Genomic DNA, 19,302 nt, shown 5'->3' with positions numbered 1-19,302 from the left:
CAATGACCCCCATCCCTTGCCAAGCTCCAAAGTTATGATCAGGGCTTGGAGTCGCTTGGTCACTTGGAGGCAGGTTGCCCAGGCCACTCTTACCTTGGAACGGCCAAACTTGCAAGTGGGGCCGGCCCACCCATGGGGCAAGGTGAGGTGACTGCCTTGGGCAGCAGGATCCACAGGGGAAGCAGATCTAGACCTGCCACCTCCTCAGCAGGCCCCCCAGTGCCGCCTCTACAGTGGCTTATAGGCGAATAGCAGGCGCTGCTGGTTTCCTCCTCCCACCCCAGGGAGGAAATGGTGGGGGCCGCCCTCTGGGGCCTCCTGAGCTCTGCACCTGCCTGCTGTGATTCAGAACAGGTCCCGTTCCGCCACTCCACCCATGGCAGCCTTCGGTTCCCACTTCAACCATCAGCTAAGATTGATTCAACCACCAGCAGCCCTTTCCTGGTGTAGGTCTATGCTCCCTCCATTTGTTCCCTAGGTAGAGCTTCATTCTCTCCTTCTTCCTTGGTGGGGGCTGCAGAGTGCCTTTGGTGTGCAAAGGTAGGGCACCCAGCATGCCTTGCCAAGTCCAAGTCATTTAACTCTCTGCTGGAAAGGCAGGTGGAGGTGGTGGTGGGGATGAACATGGAAATCACTTTTTTTTTTGCTCAGCTTTCAATGCCAGTCAAAAATTGCAGGCCGCTGTTTATAAAGTGTCTACAAATGGCCGCACGGATTACTGGAAAACCAGTGAGGCTTAGCTAATGGATGTGATACCAGTGAGGGGGAGAAAAAATATTGGCACTGTCTCCAAACTGCAGAAAAACATGATGGCAGTCATATCCTACATATGTGCCGTCTTGCTTTCAGCCATCCACCCACAGAGGCCATCACCAAAGTAATTAAAATTTAATGGCCTTGCAGTCAGAAGCATTTAGAAAACACATCCGTCCCATTTCTCAACCAGAATTATCACACACACACACAAATATAATCAGGAAGCCATTTAACAGATTCCCCTCCTTGCCTGCAAGAGATTATATACTCTTCTCTGTCCCTCTCTGTTACCAACCAGTTGCAAGCTATGGGCGCTAGTGATTCATTGAAACTTCACTGCTAAACTAGGATCTCTGCCATCATTTTACAGTCAACACTGATTAAAGAGATTAGGCAATACTGCAAACAGAAGTCAGCCTCTCTGGCACTACTCGGGAGAACTGTGATGGCAAATTCACATATATGGGCTTTCACATAGAGCAATCTACAACAGCTTGTTCTCGGACATTAGAAAACGAGGCACTATTGATGGGTATCTGTTTATTATGGAAATATTGAATCATAGCATGATGAAGCATTACCAAGCTCATATCTCTGCAAGCGGCTTGCAAAATACATTCCAGGGCAACCTAAGGTTTAAGAAACCCGGCTGCAGGTTTGGGGACAGCCCTGGGCAAAGCATCTTTTCTCTGTCAATGGGCCCTGAATGTGATGGTAGCGTTCCAAGCACCACTTGCCAGCTAAGTCTTTTTTATCCTTGCAATTTTGCCCAATGCCTAGAACAGCAAGCTTGGTGGCACTATAAGAAATTAAAAGCATAGCTAGATTCAGCCACCTGGTGCTGCTCATGAGTGCTGGGCCGAAGGGAAGGTCTTGACCACTGCCCAAGGATGTCAGGTACAAATGCCAGGTTCCTCAAAAGCTCACCAGGGGTTCCATAATTGAAAATGTATGACAGGCAAGCTTCTGTGAAAGACAGCTTGCTCATCGCTGCTGATCTTCCATTGCAATACGTTGTCTCAGCAGAGCGTTTATTTTGCTCTACGGCACAGACTCATTTCACATATGAGCAGCAGTAGGGGCCTGTGTGAAAACTGAGAGTTACCCTAGAAAACTTTCCAGAATCCTCTGAAAAATGCAGTAGTTGTTGTATTGCAGACATGCCAGAGTTTACATGAAAAAGTTTTTTAAAAAAAAAACCTGAAAACTAGAATACCTGAAAACTATTATTTTCAATTATTCCCTATGATAAATGCTCTAAACCAGGGCTGTTGAACAGGTCGATCACAATTTACTGGTCAACCATGGGTGCCCCTGGTCGATCAACAACTTTGGTTCTCCCTCCCCCCAAAAAAGCTCAACAACTTTGGTCAATCCAATGGGTAGCTCACTACCAGTTTTTTATAGTGGGAGTAGATCACAGTCTCTTGGGAGTTGGACATGCGTGCTCTAAACATTCAAACATAAGATGTACACACTAGGGTGGGGTTGGGGGAAGTTTCTTTGCATCCCACATTTGAAATTTTCTAATTCTCAAATGGATGGAGGAAACTGAAAGCATTGCGTCAGTTTTGTGGAACACTTAAGGGGGCCCTTTAGCAGCAAAACAAGAGAGACCAGATACTTTTATGCATTCCCAAGAAGAAAGAGTTCTATTGCTCTCTGTTTTTATAATGCAGATCCTCAAACAGCCATGAATCCCAAGCTTTCTGGTGCACATATGGGGGAAGTACACATGAATTGCATGAGATAATGCATTCTAAGATATTGCACTGAGTAGCTCCACAATAGGTATGGGGAACCTGTGGTCCCCCAGATGTTGTTAGACTACAATTCCCATCAACCCTGACCCATGAGGCTCATGGGAGTTGGATGAGGGTGTCAGGTTTGGGCTTGGGTGACAAAGACTGCCATCAGAAAACACAATCTGTTTTGACAGGATTTATTTCAAAGTAAATATACTTGGAATTAGGTTGAGAGAATCAAATTCTCAGCTAGCCATGATGGTCACAGCCTACAGCTATTGTGAAAATAATAAGAGTACTTTACATACATCATGAACAGAATTATGAACAATAAAGTCTCAATCGAGACAGTTAATTCAACTACTGCCAGGATTTCTTCATTTTTTTAAAAAAAGCCTAGATTTACGATTGATCAGTTAGAATTGATCAGTTAGAAAGTTATCTACATGCATTTTCCCACCAGACATAAATGTTCTCTTTAAGAACAATGTTGCTACTGCAGTTTCAAGCATGCATAATTTACAGCATTTGAGGAAAGGAAAAAAGCACCTTCAAGGAGCTTTTTTATATAAGATATATTCTGCTGTCATAAGATGCTCATGTGCCTTTGTGAAGTATTCAAGGCCTTTTCAAAATGAATGTTCCCCATAAACATCATGCTATCTGAATCTACAGGACTGAGGAACAAGTACTGGATATATAATCTAGGGTTTTGTTTTTTGTTTTGTTTTTAAATACAGCAGATGCTCACACTTTATTCAAACGATGTCTAGGTTTACAAGATACCTCAGAGGAAAAGAAAAGCCTGCTGTCTGGTCAAGGCGGCCTGTGCGCTTGTTTTTACTCAAAACAAATCCCATATGCCCCAGCAAGACACCTACAGATGTGCCATATCCTTACCAACTCGAGGGTTGTTTCTTTTTCCTGCCAACTCAAGCCCCTGCATGACACAAATCCAGTCCCCAGACAACGCCACAAATTGAACAAAAAACAGAAACCTCCGAGTGGGACCCGCACGGCAGTAGTCCTCAAAGATGTCTCCAAGACGGCCTCCGCCTTCAAAGCGCAGCACGTCCAGCTTCCCCCCGCCCTCAAAAAACGTCAAAACAAAGCATTTTTTTAACAAGAAAAAATGGCAAGCATCCTTACCCAAAGAGGTAGGGCACGTATCTTTTGGAGGTCTCTCTCTCTCTCTCTCCCACACACACACACACACACACACACACACACGCTCTTTCTCATCTAGGTTGCTCCTTGCAAAACAGGAGAGGCAACCCGATAAGATGCGCTACTACTCGGCCACCTTTCCTGCCTCCTCACGGCCCCGGCCACCACCCGTCTTGTTTTGGCTGCGTTTTGTCTGTCGCAGGGATTCGACACACACACACACACACACACACACACACACACACACACACACACACAAGCGGGGCTGGGGGAGAGAAGCGCCCCTTTGCCAAAGGAAACCCGCTTACCTCGCTCCAGGTGAGCCGCTGCTCTTCTTCACCAAGGCTCGCGCCACATGCTGGACGGGATTCCAAGCCCCCGCCCCGTCCGGGGAGACGCTGCAGCCCCTCCTTCCTGCTGCGGCTGCTGCTCCCCACACCCCAGGGCAGCCTCTGCCGCTGCAGCAAGCCCGCCACCCAAACGCGCGTACACCCAGCCGGCTATGACGCCACAAACCAGCCAGGCTCCTCCGGCGGCTCTTCAGCAGCTGCGCCGCCCCCTACAGGAGAGAGGCGGCCGGCGCAGTCCGCAGGCCGAATCCGGCGCCTCGCGCGCTCCGTGCAACCTCTAGAGTAGCTCTCTCTCTCTCTCTCTCTATGCTCACTTATTTGCACGCTTGACTTTTGAGGAACCACCCAGAGAGCCGGGTTGCAAGAGACCACGCCTTTGATTCTTCACCGAGCACGATGACGACACGAGTCATCTCGGTAACTGGAGTCATACATGGAGTCCTCGTTTTTTAAATGCTGCATCCAGACAGGTCCAGTAGGCCCAATATATTTTTACACATGTATTTTTACATATGTATGTGTACTGAACTCAGGTCATGAAGCAGGAAGCTGCAATGCCGTTTGTTAAAATGCATTACCATCCGTGGTCAAATGCGCCGATTACTCAATTGTCCCTAGTAGTGGCTACAGTACAGCCAACCTTGTTCTCCCTCTGAACAGCATAATAGGGAGAGGAGGAAAAGAAAATTGGATCAGTGCATCTGGGAGGGAATAGAACGCGTAAAGTGACTCACATCTGTCACGGTTCTAACAAGGCAGATAAGTGGAGATGGCAGGTAATAGTTTAGGCTTAAGAGACGAATTACAATTGGACAAATTGCCAGGTCTGGATGGCATCCATGCAAGAGTTCTCAGACGCACCTCCCCTCACAGATAACGAGTTACTTTATTCAAGTCAGCACTATGCACTTCAGAGATATGGGCAGAGGCAGAATGAAAACTTTAGGGTGTGCATGTGTGAAATGGGGTGTGTTAATAAACAAATGTACTTCCCCCAAAAGCACATTAACTGAGCATGCACCTTTACCTTTCTCTAATGGAAATAAGAGACCGTTGTATTAAATGAAATACACACACCCGTACCTACCCTTAAAAAAACCAGGCTTGCTTTCCAACATGTGGTAAGTGGGGAACTCGTATTCATTTCCACATCTTAAGGTTTCATATGGCAGATGTAAGTCAGTGAAAGTTGTTCCTGATCCCATTTAGAATTCCTCTGCTCAGCATTTTTATTTATTTTTTACAAAAGAGTATTTGTGTTAGAAAGCTTGCTGAACACAATGTTCATGCACCTTATGATGAACCTTTTATCATTTTAATGTATTCGTATGTCACCTTGGACATACATTTTTAAAATAAAGCTCACATCACCACAAATGTGTTAGCCATCAAGGTACCAAGAATGATGTTGGAGTTCTTTGCTGAACACAGTAACTGTGTTCAAGACAGATAGTAAAAGAATTGTGATCTTCAATTCCAATACATAATGGAAGCATGCTTGACTGAAAAGGGAAAATTTAAAAAGCAACATCAAAATGTCCTAGTTCTGAAGCTATTGCCAATGGAATAATACCAGATGATATTTGGAATGTGCAGGCTTGCAGTTACTTCTATGCTCTGTGAGGCAGAAATCAAATTAGACTACATACAGTCATAACAGTCCACATCCAAATCTTGGCAGTTTCTTTGGTGATATTATTTCTAGGAGTCTGCATGCAAATACACATCCCCATCTGCAAAGATACAGCTAGTTCCACAGGACTTGGCTTGGTTGAGCATAATTATTATTTATTAAATTTATACACCAACCTTCATCCAAAGATCACAGTATAAAAACACAAAACATAATAACAAAAATTAAAACCCCAATAACCACCCCCAAACACATTTAAAAGCCCATAGTCTGTTTAAACAGTCAAAGGCCTTGGTGAAGAGGAGTATTTTCGCCACCCTGGGGAAATCATTCAACAAATGGGGAGGCACTGCAGAAAAGGCCTGTTCTCATGTTGCTACCCTTCAGACCTCTCATGGAAGCGAGACATGAAGGGCCTCAGATGAGGATTGCACGGTCTGGTAGGTTTATATAGGGAGAGGCAGTCCTTGAGATACTGAGGTCCTGAGTTGTTTAAGGCTTTATAGATCAAAACCAGCACTTTGCTTTGGGCCCAGAAACTAATTATTTGTGCCAGGATTTGTATTATATGCTCAAACCATCTTGTCCCACTGAGCAACCTGGCTGCTGAATTCTGCACCAATTGAAGTTTCCAAACTGTTTTCAGAGGCAGCCCCTTGTAATAATGCATTGCAGCATGGTTATCACACTGGTTCCACAACTAGATATCCCTTCCTAGATCAGAATACCTATCCCTTATGTGAACAAGCTGGCTGACAACTTCTGTATCACTGCAGAATACTAATAAGAAATACTAGTACAAGAATACTTTATAACTTGGGAAACAAAACGTATTGAACCCCAAGAGGAAGTAATTCCAAAATGAAGCATTTCAGGGGAAGGACTCTAAAGTGCTTATGAAGATGCAATATATTTTATTTAAAATGTGATCACCACAAATGTCCAGACTTTATTTTCACTGTAGTAGTTCTAGCATTTAGCAGCTTCAGGCATTCAGTACTCAGAAGTTCCATAGAAGTAAAACAGAGTTTAGAGAAATGCAGAAGGTAATTTCTTTACTCCAGTCTTTAATCTCAAGGTGTCAGTGCATCCAAGATTGCCCTTGCTTCCTGCTTCGTAATGGAGAGGCTTCAGTATCCCTTTCTTCCTCTCAGTATCCCTTTCTTCCTCTGAATCTTGCTCTGTTATCCAGCTTTTAGGAAGAAACAAGTTTTATATTACAACCATTAACACTCTAATACTACAACTACCAGTTTTATTGATGCCTTACAAAAAGGTGCTAGAGACAGAACCATTAAAAAGTTATGACCCTTAGTTTATTTTAAATTGTTATATGCCACCATTCCCAGATTTAAGATAGGAATGCAATTAAAAACCCGCCAAATACAATGAACACAATGAAAACAATAAGCTCAGCAGTAAAATAAATAATAATAATAAAATAATAATAATAATAATAATAATAGGGATTTCCATTGGACAACCATCATGTCAACCTCCAAAGCCACCCCAATTAAGTACATATTGTATCCCTTTTTAAGGCCATAAGGAAGGAGGAACTAGTCTCACCAGCCGCAGGAAGTCACTGCAATTGAGGTAACTACACTAGCTGTTGATAATTAATTTCACCACATATAATGAAGATGAAGGAAGCAGGTGCTGATAAAAAGATCTTAACTGGAAACGGGGATTAGAGAGAGGAGGTATATATAATGTGTGTTGTTTCTTAGAAAAACAGCAGCGCGTACTGGATATGTTCATACCAGTCCCCACATATCCATCAGATAACAGGCTGTGGCAATATGCATCAGCTGCAGTTTTCAAACAATCTTCAAGTGAAGTTCCATACTGTATTAAAACATTCACAGCAGTCAATCCTCAAACATATGAAAGCACAAGTTAGCATGGTGAGGCTTCCCTGCTGTAAAATGAGTCAGCTGCACAACAGATGCACTTGATAAAAGGCACACCTTGTCACTGATGCTACCTGTTTTTCCAGAACTCTAAGGCTCTGAAGATGCTTCAGTGCAATGTGCATTCAAAGAAGATATAAATACTAATTCTCCCAAAAGCACTGGGTTTGCCCACCAGCATCACCCCCATCTTGTCTGGATTTCACTTACATTTGTTTAGCCTCACCTACTATCCCATAATATCCAGACACTGCTGAATTTAGGGCCAAGACTACCACTCATGGACGCTGAAAGAAATAAACAGCTGAGTGTCTTCAACATACTAACAACACCCAGCTTCAAAACTCTGGGTAATTTCTTTATAGCACAGAAACTTGACAGGCAGTGCAGATCAATTCCTATGGTGTTGAACTAGTCTCCAATTAAGACATTCCAAATGCAGGCCAGTGAAATGATTTATATCATTGGAATATGAGCCCAGGCAGCCAGGCAAGAAGTTCAAGCTACGACAAGAATGTTTTGGCTTATACTGTAGTATAAAAAGTTACTAAGCAGTCAGTGTAGAGCTGCCACCTCCTAGGCGGATGACTGAGAGTAAATTGGATGCTGAGCTGACATCCATGTCAACCCTGTTTCCAAGGACGTGGAGATGCCAGCACCTATGCAAACAAATATTGCACACCCAACCCATTCAAAAGAGTGCCTGGATGCTTGCCCAGTCCCTGGACTCTGGCTGGCTGCTACGCTAAGAGCTGTCCCTGCTTTGCTCTTCAAAAAGAAGATACAGGGGGCATGTTGGTTGTTGGATCAATGTCTTAACTTGAGCGTTACGATGTGTCTATACCTCTTAAGTACCTGCTGCATCTTCAACCTGTGCCTTACCTATGTACCAATTTGATTCATGTGTTAAAATCTTTGGCAGAAACTGAACTAGGAGTTCATATTCTTCTTCTGGCAGTGAGGGCCAGGACATCATGCTTCTTTTATTTATTTTAAAATATGGTTAACTTTTCCTCAATAAATTTCTGTATATTTTAACCTAATATTTACCTAAACTGTCACACTATATATCCCATGGCTTTTATTTTAGCTGTTACCTTTCATGATCAGTGGAACAGTAATGCTACTGTAAATAAAACAAAAGCAACACTTGCAAGAATAACAAATTTGTAACACCACTGATATTGTTACAACACCACTCCGATCTCCACAAGTGGTGCAATATTCCAGGGGCTGCAGGTGCGCTTACCTGGGTCTGCGTTCCCTTTTGGGACAATGAGGCACAACAAAGACTCTGCTTTTTTTAATATATGGTTTTATTTGCACATATATACAACTTGGGACGCGGGTGGCACTGTGGTCTAAACCACTGAGCCTAGGGCTTGCTGATCGGAAGGTCGGCGGTTCGAATCCCCGCAACGGGGTGAGCTTCCATTGCTCTGTCCCAGCTCCTGCCAACCTAGCAGTTCGAAAGCACATCAAAGTGCAAGTATATAAATAGGCAGGAAGGTAAATGGCGTTTCCGTGCGCTGCTCTGGTTTCGCCAGAAGCGGCTTAGTCATGCTGGCCACATGACCTGGAAAAGCTGTCTGTGGACAAACGTCTGCTCCCTCGGCCAGTAAAGCAAGATGAGCGCAGCAACCCCAGAGTCGTTCGCGACTGGACTTAACTGTCAGGGGTCCTTTACCTTTACCTTTTACAAATTGCACCTAAATGAAGGGACTGCAGAGCACTCACATCCTACGAGGGCCTGGCTTCCGCCTTAAGGGCAGCACTGGATTCAAAGGTGAGCAAAAGCCACCCTCTGTGTCTCTTACAGCCTGTCATATCCCCAGCTCACATAGAGGCTGTTGGCAGTGAGATGGAGGGGCAAAACTCCAAGGACCTCTCCACAGCCTAGTCATTCGACATTGAAACCCTAAAGCTGGCTTTTGCCTCTGCCCACTAGCACCCAGCAGAGAAGGGGTCCCAATCCCCTTGCCTGGCTGTCTTGCCCTCTGATGGTTTTCTTGATGGGCCATCACAGCCTTTGCCTCCTGCTGATGGCCCATCCAGTTAGCTCTGCAGAGCTGGCTTGGCTTGTTAGCATAACTAAATCCACGGGGTTTCTGTTTTTGGCAAAGTTTAATCAAACTCTTAATTTCTAACTTTTACTACATCCAGAAATTATGGGGAGGATCTGACACCCAGGAATTTAGGGGAATTTGGCCCCCAACAAACCCGTAACAATTAAAAATATTTCAATTGTGTCTTATATGTAACATACTACAGTACATATTTTTAAACGTGACCACAATCTGCAGTACAATTCACCTACTCACCAATGATCTTTTGCATTCAAAAAATGAAACTAGTAATCCTTTGCAATGGCCTTCCTTCAAGCATACTTTGGGACTTTTCCCTTCCTGTCATGAAAGATATTAAAGTGAGCAGCCAGCATATTTATTCAGCAGGCACACAAGCTGTATCAAACATAAAATATTCCCAAGGCAGGTTGCAACCTGATTAAAAGGTCTTCTTCACAGCACATTGAAAGCCAGCAAGAAATGGGGTATTTCCCCTGGCAACAAGAGTTTTACAACCAATTTTCCCAATCTCATCTGAATTAACGGCAGGCCAGTCTCTGAAGCCATTTGCTACCTGCAGACTCTCCAAGTGCCCCTATTTTCCAGGGATTTACAGATGCCTTCCTGGTTTTTGATTCGATCCCAGAACACCCCACTGTTCCTTAGGAATCCCCTATTTCCATCAGAGAAATGTTGGAGAGTATGGAGCTATGCGGTGCTTTTCTCTCTCTCTCTTTTTGAAAAAGGGATGCCGTAACTCACAATGAACACCTCCCTTGTTCTCTTATAATGTCAACGGTGTCCACCTGAGAGGTGCCAGAACTCAATTCTGGTGATTTCCGGCTGGGGGGAAAAAAGCCCTGCAGCTATGCAACCCAAGAGCCAAGGAGATAAGTAATTACACAACCATTTAAAGGCTTTAGAAGACATTTTAAGTCGTGATGTTTTTATATAGCTGCCCAGAGTGGCAGGGGCAACCCAGTTAGATAAGTGGGCTATAAATAATATTTATTTATTTATATTTCTTGTGGCCCAAGGTGTCCCTATTTCCATCGGAGAAATGTTGGAGGGTATGTACCTGGATCACACAGTCGCTCTCCAACAGGCAATCCCTCAGGTCCTCGCGCACCCCTGCGCACGCGCGGAAATCCTTCTCTTTCTCCTCGTAGTACTTGGGCATCGTGGCGGCCGGTTTCCGCCTGGCGCCGCTTTTCGGTGTTGCCTCTCGACCGGCGGCGCCTTCAGCAGCCCCAGCCTCTGCCCACCGCAGCCCTAGCAGCGGTGGCGGCCGCCATCTTGGCCGACCCTTCTCCCCTGCGCAGGGAGTTACTGAAAGGTCGCAGGGAACTATACGTCACTTCCTGTTTCCCCTCCGAGGAGGCTTTTTTTTTTTACATATACAAGTACATTTAATAGAGCTGCCCTTTTTTTAAAAAAAAAGTGTAGAGGTGATTTACCAGTGGCATGCTCACTCAAAAAAAGCAGCAGCAGCAAAAGGACGAAGCTTCTCTTCTACTAAAGGTCACATCTCCTCTTTGGTCGAAGGTGATATGTTTGCGGCAGCGACTCGTGTCTTTGCTGCTACCATTTGTAAGGAAGAAGGGAGAAGCATAGAACGTCAGGGTTGGAAGGATTCTCAACGAAACTATCCATGATCCATCTGTCCTTGAGAACATCCTGCCCAACCATTGCTTCGTTTAAAAGGGGAAAGAAATTGTTCAAGCACAGAATGTAAATAAAATGAGGGGATACTCTACACTTTTTTTTTTGCTAAAGATTTGTGTGCGCAACCGCCATCTAACCGTCGTCCTCTCCACCATCCGGTTTGGGCGGGGGCTACCCGTCATACACCTCGGCTCGCCGAGGCAGCTCGCGGTGTCCTCGGCGCGCCTGCGCCTTGGGGGGGGGGGTCCCTTTTGCCGGAAGTTCCTGAGCAAAACACGCAGATCAGCTGCTGTGAGTTGGCAGTGGCGGTGGCTGATAGGCGGCAGAAGGCGCTCCTGTTGGAGGGTGGGGAGGAGGGGAGCGCGCCCCTCTACCTTCCGCTCCCTGCCCCCCCCGCAGCGTCGTCGCGTGAGGGACGCAGGACGTAGGGGCCGGGAGCCGCAGTTTTGCGCGTGGCGGAAGCGGCCACAGAACGTTCCGTGAGTTCTTTCGCTCGGGGTTCTGGAACGCTTAGGTTCCGCGTCCCTTCTGAGTCCGCGCTCGAGGCGGCAGGGGCTGCGGGCGCCCTCCTTCTGGCCCCTCCCTCAGCAGCACCTGCTCCCCGCATGCACACGCACCCCCTACACCCGTGTCGAGCCAGGGTTAACGAGGAGGCACTTGAGGTCGTGTGAAATGATCCATACCCACTTAGCCACTGACACACCAGGTGGGGTGGGGTGGGGTGGGACAGGCTGCTTGAAACTCGTTGGGTTTTTGCTAAAAGTGACCAGCTGCCTTTCCCCTGACTTTATCCACTCTAAAAAAAACCGCACCCAGTCAGCTGGCTGGGTGACATATTCTCAAAATACCGGCTGTTATGTCTTTTCTTACCTATTTCTGTTCTGTAACCAGCCAGATGGGCGGGGTATAAATAATACATTTTTCTTCGCCTTTGCAAACCTTCGTTCGCTGCTCTTTATTACCTCTCCAGTCTCCTTGACTGGCTCACTTTCTTTCCACATCCATGTCCACTGTGCTTTCTCCATTCCCAATTCTCACTGGCCATTTGGGAATCTTGTATTGTAAGTCATTGGGGTGGGGGGAGGGGATAGTAGCTAGCTTGTTACTTGTTTGCATTTCCCCCCCTTTCCAGCATGATGCTGGAACTTTCATCCTTGTTCATTTCAAACTCTCAAGCACTAGAGTTGCTTGGCATTTGAGAAATGCATATGGCGGAGACTGATTTTTAATCCTTTGTTAACAAACTTGTAAAGCTTGTTGGTGGAGCCTTTATGGGTGTTTCGTGAAGTCATGGTGCAGGATCTGGTCCTTGCTTAAAGGCCTCATTTTCAGTGAGATGGAAAATATGTTTGATACCAGAAACATACATTTCTAATCATAGGCAAAGGTCAACTGGGAATATGCAAGACTAAGGCTTGTGGCTGCAACAATGAGCTGCGGGGTTCTTGCTGCATCTGAACTAGGCCTAGATGGTGGGAAGAAAGACTCCACCCCAGTTTTTGTGTGTGGAGGGAATTTATTTGTGTGGAAGAGCATTGAATGGAAGGGAAAGCCTAAAAGGAGAATAGTCAGGACTTCCACAAAGGAGGAAGGTTATCTTTAAATGATGGTGTGTACTGTATCATATATTTCAAAATGTGATAAGCCAGCCCTGATGCATTTGGAGGCTCTCTGGCTCACTCTGCTGGATGAAGCCCTGAACATCTGCTCTGAAGTCCTGCCCTGTGACAGCACCACTGCTTGCATGTATGCAACAGCCACAGAGTCAAGCTGTTAACAATGGCAACAGGACAAAGTGAATTTAAGAAAACAGTCTGTGATCTTAAGTATCTCTACTTGGATATCCAGTTGGTGCCGATGGTTGTTCTGTGATTGCAGCATTACTTGAAAGCAAGCTCTGTAGTAGTTGTGCAGATTGTTGAAGGACAGTTGCTCATCCCAGCTCTGCTCACCTGTTCCGTTTCCTTCTGCTTGCTTCTGCCAACTTTCTTCATCCACTGCTATACCACCATAACTAGCTACATTGATACCTCCTCTATTCTGAACAGACTTTTAGCCTATTGTGGGTAGAAAAGAGTAGGATTGAGCTTTATATGCAGTTGTCAAGTGTTGAATGATGTGCTCGCGAAGCCCTCTGGGACTAAGGAAGGAAGGAATATGGTTATGATTGCATCCATGTCCTTGCTCTTCTAAAAGAGCAAAGGAGATTGCAGGTGCCCAAGTTTGCGCAGTTACTGACAGATCTTGAACTTGATATGAGCTGTGTCCACTGTTAAGACATTGCATCACACAGTTACATTGCATTGTTTTCAGGTACGGTAAAGAACAAAGTGGGGTCATGTAACAAGGGCGTGTCATTCTAAGCCTGCTCAGAGGGCAGTAAGATCCACTAGATTCCAAGGGACCATGTCTGCAGTAGAGCCTCAAAAGACCTCCATTGGAAGTTTTCCCCCATTATTATTATTATTATTATTACTCAGCTGGTGGTATTACAAAGGCTCACCTTGCCTGTGATGTGCTTTATGGCAAAATTATCTATGTTTATTTGGCAGCAATCCCCAATTTGTTCCTTGATGTTCACTCTGCGATATGTGTGTTTAAGGATTGTAACCTAATATGCGATAACTTCCACCTCTGTTTTGTTTTGCTTTGCTTTTTAAATCCATGGGTCTCTTTTCTTTCCCTTTCAGCAAGATGTTGCCTACCACATCTCTTAATTCCCTAGATCATGACAACGGCTCTTTAAACTCTAGGGAGGCAGCCAGGCACACAGCAGGGTTCAAGCGCTACAAATACTTGAGGAGACTCCTTCACTTTCGGCATATGGACTTTGAGTTTGCTCTGTGGCAGATGCTGTATCTATTCACTTCACCACAGAAAGTGTACAGGAACTTCCATTACAGGAAACAAACAAAAGACCAGTGGGCAAGAGATGACCCGGCTTTCCTTGTGTTGCTGAGTATCTGGCTATGCGGTGAGTGCCTGAGAAATTTATTGAATACCGTACAGGGAATAGTTGAGCAGAGATGGGCTTGCTCCAGAAAAAAAATACATCATTTGTACTGCTGTAGCTTTTTCTGTGTAAAATTCATGCTTATACAATTTCATTCAGTGGGGAATATATGTTCCTACACATTCCCTCTTGCGCCTCATCCATGAAAAAAATGAGCAGTGAATAAACTATGGTTGCAATACCTGCCACATCCACACTGGTAAGGATTCCCTTACATTTTGGCTACAGTTACAGGTAGGTAGCCGTGTTGGTCTGGCATAGTCGAAGCAAAAATAAAAATAAATTCTTCCAGTAGCACCTTAGAGACCAACTAAGTTTGTCATTGGTATGAGCTTTCGTGTGCATGCGCACTTCTTCAGAAGTTCATGCACATGAAAGCTCATATCAGTGACAAACTTAGTTGGTCTCTAAGGTGCTACTAGAAGGGGGGAGGAATTATTTTATTTTGGCTTCAGTTACTTCATCCTGCAGTCCACAGCAAATCTGTTCTGTGCATTGCATGGTATTAAAATTCTCAGTTATGTGATCCCTGGCATGTCACAAAGAATGACAAGCCCTAAGTCAGGCATAGGCAGACATGGCCCTCCAGATGTTTTGGGACTACAACTCGCATCATCCCTGACCACTGGTCCTGTTAGCTAGGGGTGATGGAAGTTGTAGTCCCAAAACATCTAGAGGGCCGAGTTTGCCTATGCCTGCCCTAAGTGATAAAAATCCAATTACCCTGGCAAAATTATGAGGCAGGCAGAAATTCTGCCATCTGAGAACTTACATTGTGGATTTGTTTATTTCTGCACTGTGCAACAATGCGTGATTGGCTTTTTTTTATGAACAGAAAGGTTTAACTTTATTTGTGTTGTTCTCCCACACCCTACACAAACATGTGCCAGAGATCACACAGTTGCCCATTTCTTGCTTTATTTGTGTTCATGTAGTGAACTCAGCCCACACATTTTACTCTTGCAAATTCTAGTTGTATGCATATACTCAACAATTTTACACTGTAAGCCTTAAACAGCACAGCACTAAACATGCTGCAAGTACTGTTCCAGAAAATTAAGTGAAAGAAAATCTGAGAGCAAACGGGTATTGTTTAATCCTCTGTCTCCGCTGTTCGTCTTCCTCCTTCAGTATCCACCATAGGATTTGGCTTTGTGTTGGGCTTGGGCTTTGTTGAAATGATAAAGCTGCTGCTCTGGGTCATCTTTATAGACTGCGTAGGAGTTGGCCTTCTAATTGCAACTTTCATGTGGTAAGTCTTTAAAACAACCTGAGTAGAGCTAGATGTGGTTTTTTTTTACATGTTTGAATCTTGCAGTATAGAATATGATTGCTGGAACCTTCAGCTACAGCCCTAAGCTTGTCTACTTGTAAGGAAGAAGGGTTTAAGTAGACATGTTTCTCATCTCTGGGCTAGATGTGTAGTGCTGTTCCAGCAGAAGGTTTTGGTTCAAAATCTGGCAAAAAGAAAATATTTAATGTATAAGTATATATGCTGGGCGGTTATGTACTTAAACATCAGAGTATGTTTCTGAAGGTAGCCATGGAGATGGAAAACCACTCACTGCAGCTGTTAAATTGGCTGCCATGTTAATCAACATTTTCATCTTTAAAATATTTGTGCATTGCAGCGAGAGAGAAAATGTGCAAGGGACCAGGACTACTGAATTACTAGGACAGTACATTCAGAGTTAGTATATACCAGGCCATATTGCATCAGTTATAGGATAGGGGAAGAACCTTTCCCCTCTTGCCCTGGTTCCGCAGTCTTCTTATGGCATGTACATTTGTTTAGCTGGCTTCTAGGGAATCAGAAACATTTCCTATGTTCTAGTTTTTTCAGTAATCCTTACCAGAGCCCTGTAAGTCCATAAATGCATTTGTGTTCTGATGCAAGTTCTTCAGAATATGACAAATGGAAAATAGCAAGGATTAATTTTTCTAGGCTGTAATTTCGCCGAAAAGTTGAAACTGTCAAAGTTTGCATACTATTTTTTTAACATGCCTGTTCCGAATTCTCTCCCCGCCCCCGCTCCCCAAGGTTCATCTCCAATAAGTACTTGACAAAGCACCCGAACAGAGACTCTGACGTAGAGTGGGGATATGCCTTTGATGTTCATTTGAATGCTTTTTATCCACTTCTCGTCATCTTACATTTCATACAGCTGTTCTTCATCCATTGTAAGTAAACCTTCCCTTCCCTGACTTTTTTGCCTTTTCTTGCTTTGTGCTGACACTGTAGTTCACCTGGAGGATCCTGGGGGGCGCCACACCCTATAGCGATGATGGCTTCTGCAGGATCAGAGAGGCAAAATCCTGCAATTTTCTTCTTCTTCTGGAGGAGGCACCCCCTACCTTCCAGACCAAGAGGTTATCTACGGGCTGGGCTCTGTTCCTGGCCCGTCGCTGCCTCTTGGTTTTTTTTGTAAGGGAAGGGTTTTCTTTTTCATTTCTGTTTTCTCCCTCCCTTTCCTTCCCCTATTTCCTGGGCTAGTCGGGGGTGTTATTCACAAAGTGCATGGGGGGGGGGGACACGAACTTCTCAGAGACTGCTCCCTGCTAACTCAGTTGGAATGCCATCTCTCTGAGCTGCTTCAATCTAGCCTGGTGGCTGGGTGTTTTTCTGCCCCTTCTTTTCTGACAGCGAGAGTCTGACAGCGAGAACCTGGCACACTGCTTCATAGAATCATAGAGTTGGAAGAGACCACAAGGGCCATCCAGTCCAACCCCTTGCCAAGCAGGAAACACCATCAAAGCGTTCTTGACATATGCCTGTCAAGCCTCTGCTTAAAGACCTCCAAAGAAGGAGACTCCACTACACTCCTTGGTAGCAAATTCCACTGCCGAACAGCTCTTACTGTCAGGAAGTTCTTCCTAATGTTTAGGTGGAATCTTCTTTCTTGTAGTTTGAATCTATTGCTCCGTGTCCGCTTCTCTGGGGCACATTTAGTACCACAACCGGGCTTCCCCCCCCCCCTGAATCTTCCGGATTAGGTTCCCTCACATCCATGCTCTGTGCTGGTCTGGGAGGAATGGGAAGATGGCCACATGATGTTTTCTGCTGAGGCAGTTGCTCTTTGACCTGGCCCTTTTGGTGTGTTCACAGTTGCCTCCTCTGAGGGCAGGCAGACAAGTGCCTAAGCCCTGCTTATGTGAATTTGGAGGTGGCTTCAGGCAAAGTTAGCCTGTTAAAGGACTTGGCCAGCACCTCGCTTTGGATCAGCCAGCAGCTGAAGAGCTCCATGGACCTTCTCTAAAGTGTCCTGTAGCTTTTCCACAGTGAGCTCCATCCTGTTTCTGTATCCTGCTGGAGGCAACACCCCAATGATACCTTTTGGGGACCTTCAGTGAGCAGAAGTTCACTGGGTTAAGAAACTTCCATTTTCTCTCTTGCAGACGTAATTTTATTGAATTCATTTATTGGCTATTTCGTTGGGAATACTTTCTGGCTGACTGCAATTGGTTATTACATCTACGTAACATTTCTAGGGTACAGTGGTAAGTATGGAAAACTTTGTTAGCAACAAGAATAGTGCCTTCTTCCCAGTCTTTCTTGCTAAATCCCTGTTTCAGTAGGAGTAAACTTTATGATAAGCATCAGGGGAGGGCTCACTCTGACAGCAACTCTACAAGCTCTGCACAGCATCCTTACTTGAAATGATGTGTAATATGTAGTGGCTTTAATTGACCTGCCACGTGACTCTACATCCCTTTGTCAAAGTACTGCGCTTGCAAATGTGGAGCTAACAGAAGCTATACTGGCTTTACAGCTATGCATGCTTTTGTCCCTGTGGGTGAGAATGTGTGAAGTCAGCCTTCTGGTTTTTTTGGGGGGGGGGAAGGTTTTCCCCTTAGGGTATTTCCTTAGTATTTTTTGCATTCTAGAAACCTGCCTTTCTCCACCCTGTTTTTCGTGTGCATGGTGCAGAACCCATATGGGGAGAGCGAGTTTGCTATTGCTGCCTGGGATAGAGTTGGCAGTATCAGTTGGGCAGTGAAATTCTGGACTTTCAATTTTAAACATGGTTTTGTGATGCAGCATACTTGGAGGGTAGTTGCTGTTGCTCAAGAAACAAGGTCGAAGCACCACAGGGCCAGTTGTGCAAAGTTAAAGAATGGCAGGAGGACATGTGGCTGTGCCTTATATCTTGCAGGACTACAGCTCTTTTCATCCTCTGTCTATGCTGACTGGGGATGTTGGGAGTTAATAATCCAATGACATCGGGGAAGGCCACATCTTAGCCACCCGATTCAAGTTTTTTTTTTCCTGTAAAGGATGAGAGGGACATGCATTTACTAGAAACAGAAGTTATTTTAGGCGTGTATTTTTTGTTGAGGACTGTCAATATTAAGATGATTGTGGTGTTCCTTGTCATTGGTACCTTCAGAAAAATCGCATGCTTTCCCACTTTTGAAAGAAACTCTCTCCTACTTTCAGCATTGCCGTTCCTGAAGAACACCGTCATCCTTCTCTACCCGTTTGCACTTCTCATCCTGCTCTATGTGGTTTCATTAGCGATGGGATGGAATTTCACAAAAATGCTTTGTGTTTTCTACACGTACAGAGTGAAATAAACTGCAGCCTTTATAATGGATTGTTTGTTCTTGCCTCTTGTACCACTGTCAGCAAAGGTGAGATGCTCCTGTAAATTACTGTAAATAACTTCTTCACTGTAGATCAGTGTGTACAAAGTTTTGGTTTTTAAAAAATGTATTTACAACTGCAGACTTATAGTGATTCTGTATTCTCTTGCGGTCCCTTCCTAATGGAAACGTTGTACATTACTGTAATAAATATTTTTTAAGAACTGTGTGCAACATTGAAAAGGCATTGACTTTGCTATTTGTAAACAGCTTTGTTAACAAATATGAGTATTACAAAGCACAGTTTCCTGCAGTACTTCTGCTAGCTCAACAATTTCCTGCTTGCACAATTGAACTTTCCCTCTCTCCCGAAAACATATATATAAGCAGGCATGGGAAGTGAGGGAGGT

General features: G+C 44.7%; 3 protein-coding genes across 10 annotated transcripts in view; 1 reads left to right on the top strand and 2 right to left on the bottom strand.

Moving 5' to 3' along the window:
* INPP4A (inositol polyphosphate-4-phosphatase type I A) overlaps positions 1-4,174 on the bottom strand; it is a 99,977-nt gene extending 95,803 nt beyond the window's left edge. For 4 of the 7 annotated variants that reach the window (XM_035114601.2, XM_035114600.2, XM_035114605.2 and 1 more), the window contains exon 1: positions 3,977-4,174. The gene's annotated coding sequence lies outside the window, so the exon portion shown is untranslated. Of the gene's footprint in view, positions 1-3,401; positions 3,614-3,650; positions 3,672-3,976 lie in introns of those variants that run through there. The other 3 variants (XM_035114606.2, XM_060273449.1, XM_035114603.2) reach the window with 3 other exon arrangements.
* Positions 4,175-5,453: 1,279 nt separating this feature from the next.
* On the bottom strand, positions 5,454-10,959 carry LOC118084739 (cytochrome c oxidase assembly factor 5). Its single transcript, XM_035114612.2, has 3 exons — positions 10,709-10,959; positions 9,886-9,969; positions 5,454-6,843 (listed from the first exon to the last, which is right to left on the bottom strand). Exons 1-3 carry the CDS (start codon positions 10,808-10,810, stop codon positions 6,802-6,804), a joined length of 228 nt encoding a protein of 75 aa, XP_034970503.1. The 5' UTR covers positions 10,811-10,959; the 3' UTR covers positions 5,454-6,801.
* Positions 10,960-11,522: 563 nt separating this feature from the next.
* On the top strand, positions 11,523-18,903 carry UNC50 (unc-50 inner nuclear membrane RNA binding protein). 2 transcript variants are annotated; one of them, XM_035114620.2, is made up of 6 exons: positions 11,523-11,774; positions 13,986-14,269; positions 15,440-15,560; positions 16,350-16,489; positions 17,705-17,806; positions 18,747-18,903. In XM_035114620.2, the coding sequence occupies exons 2-6, from the start codon at positions 13,990-13,992 to the stop codon at positions 18,881-18,883; spliced, it is 780 nt and encodes a 259-aa protein (XP_034970511.1). In that variant the 5' UTR covers positions 11,523-11,774; positions 13,986-13,989; the 3' UTR covers positions 18,884-18,903. The 2 variants fall into 2 exon arrangements, with proteins under 2 accessions (XP_034970511.1, XP_034970510.1); XM_035114619.2 differs by lacking the exon at positions 11,523-11,774 and having other exon boundaries at positions 11,781-14,269.
* The last annotated feature ends 399 nt before the right edge of the window (positions 18,904-19,302 follow it).

Source organism: Zootoca vivipara, chromosome 4 (assembly GCF_963506605.1).
Source record: "Zootoca vivipara chromosome 4, rZooViv1.1, whole genome shotgun sequence".
Taxonomy (NCBI): Eukaryota; Metazoa; Chordata; class Lepidosauria; order Squamata; family Lacertidae; genus Zootoca; species Zootoca vivipara.
The sequence above is the reverse complement of the archived record's forward strand: the minus strand, read 5'-3'. Positions and strand labels throughout refer to the sequence as shown.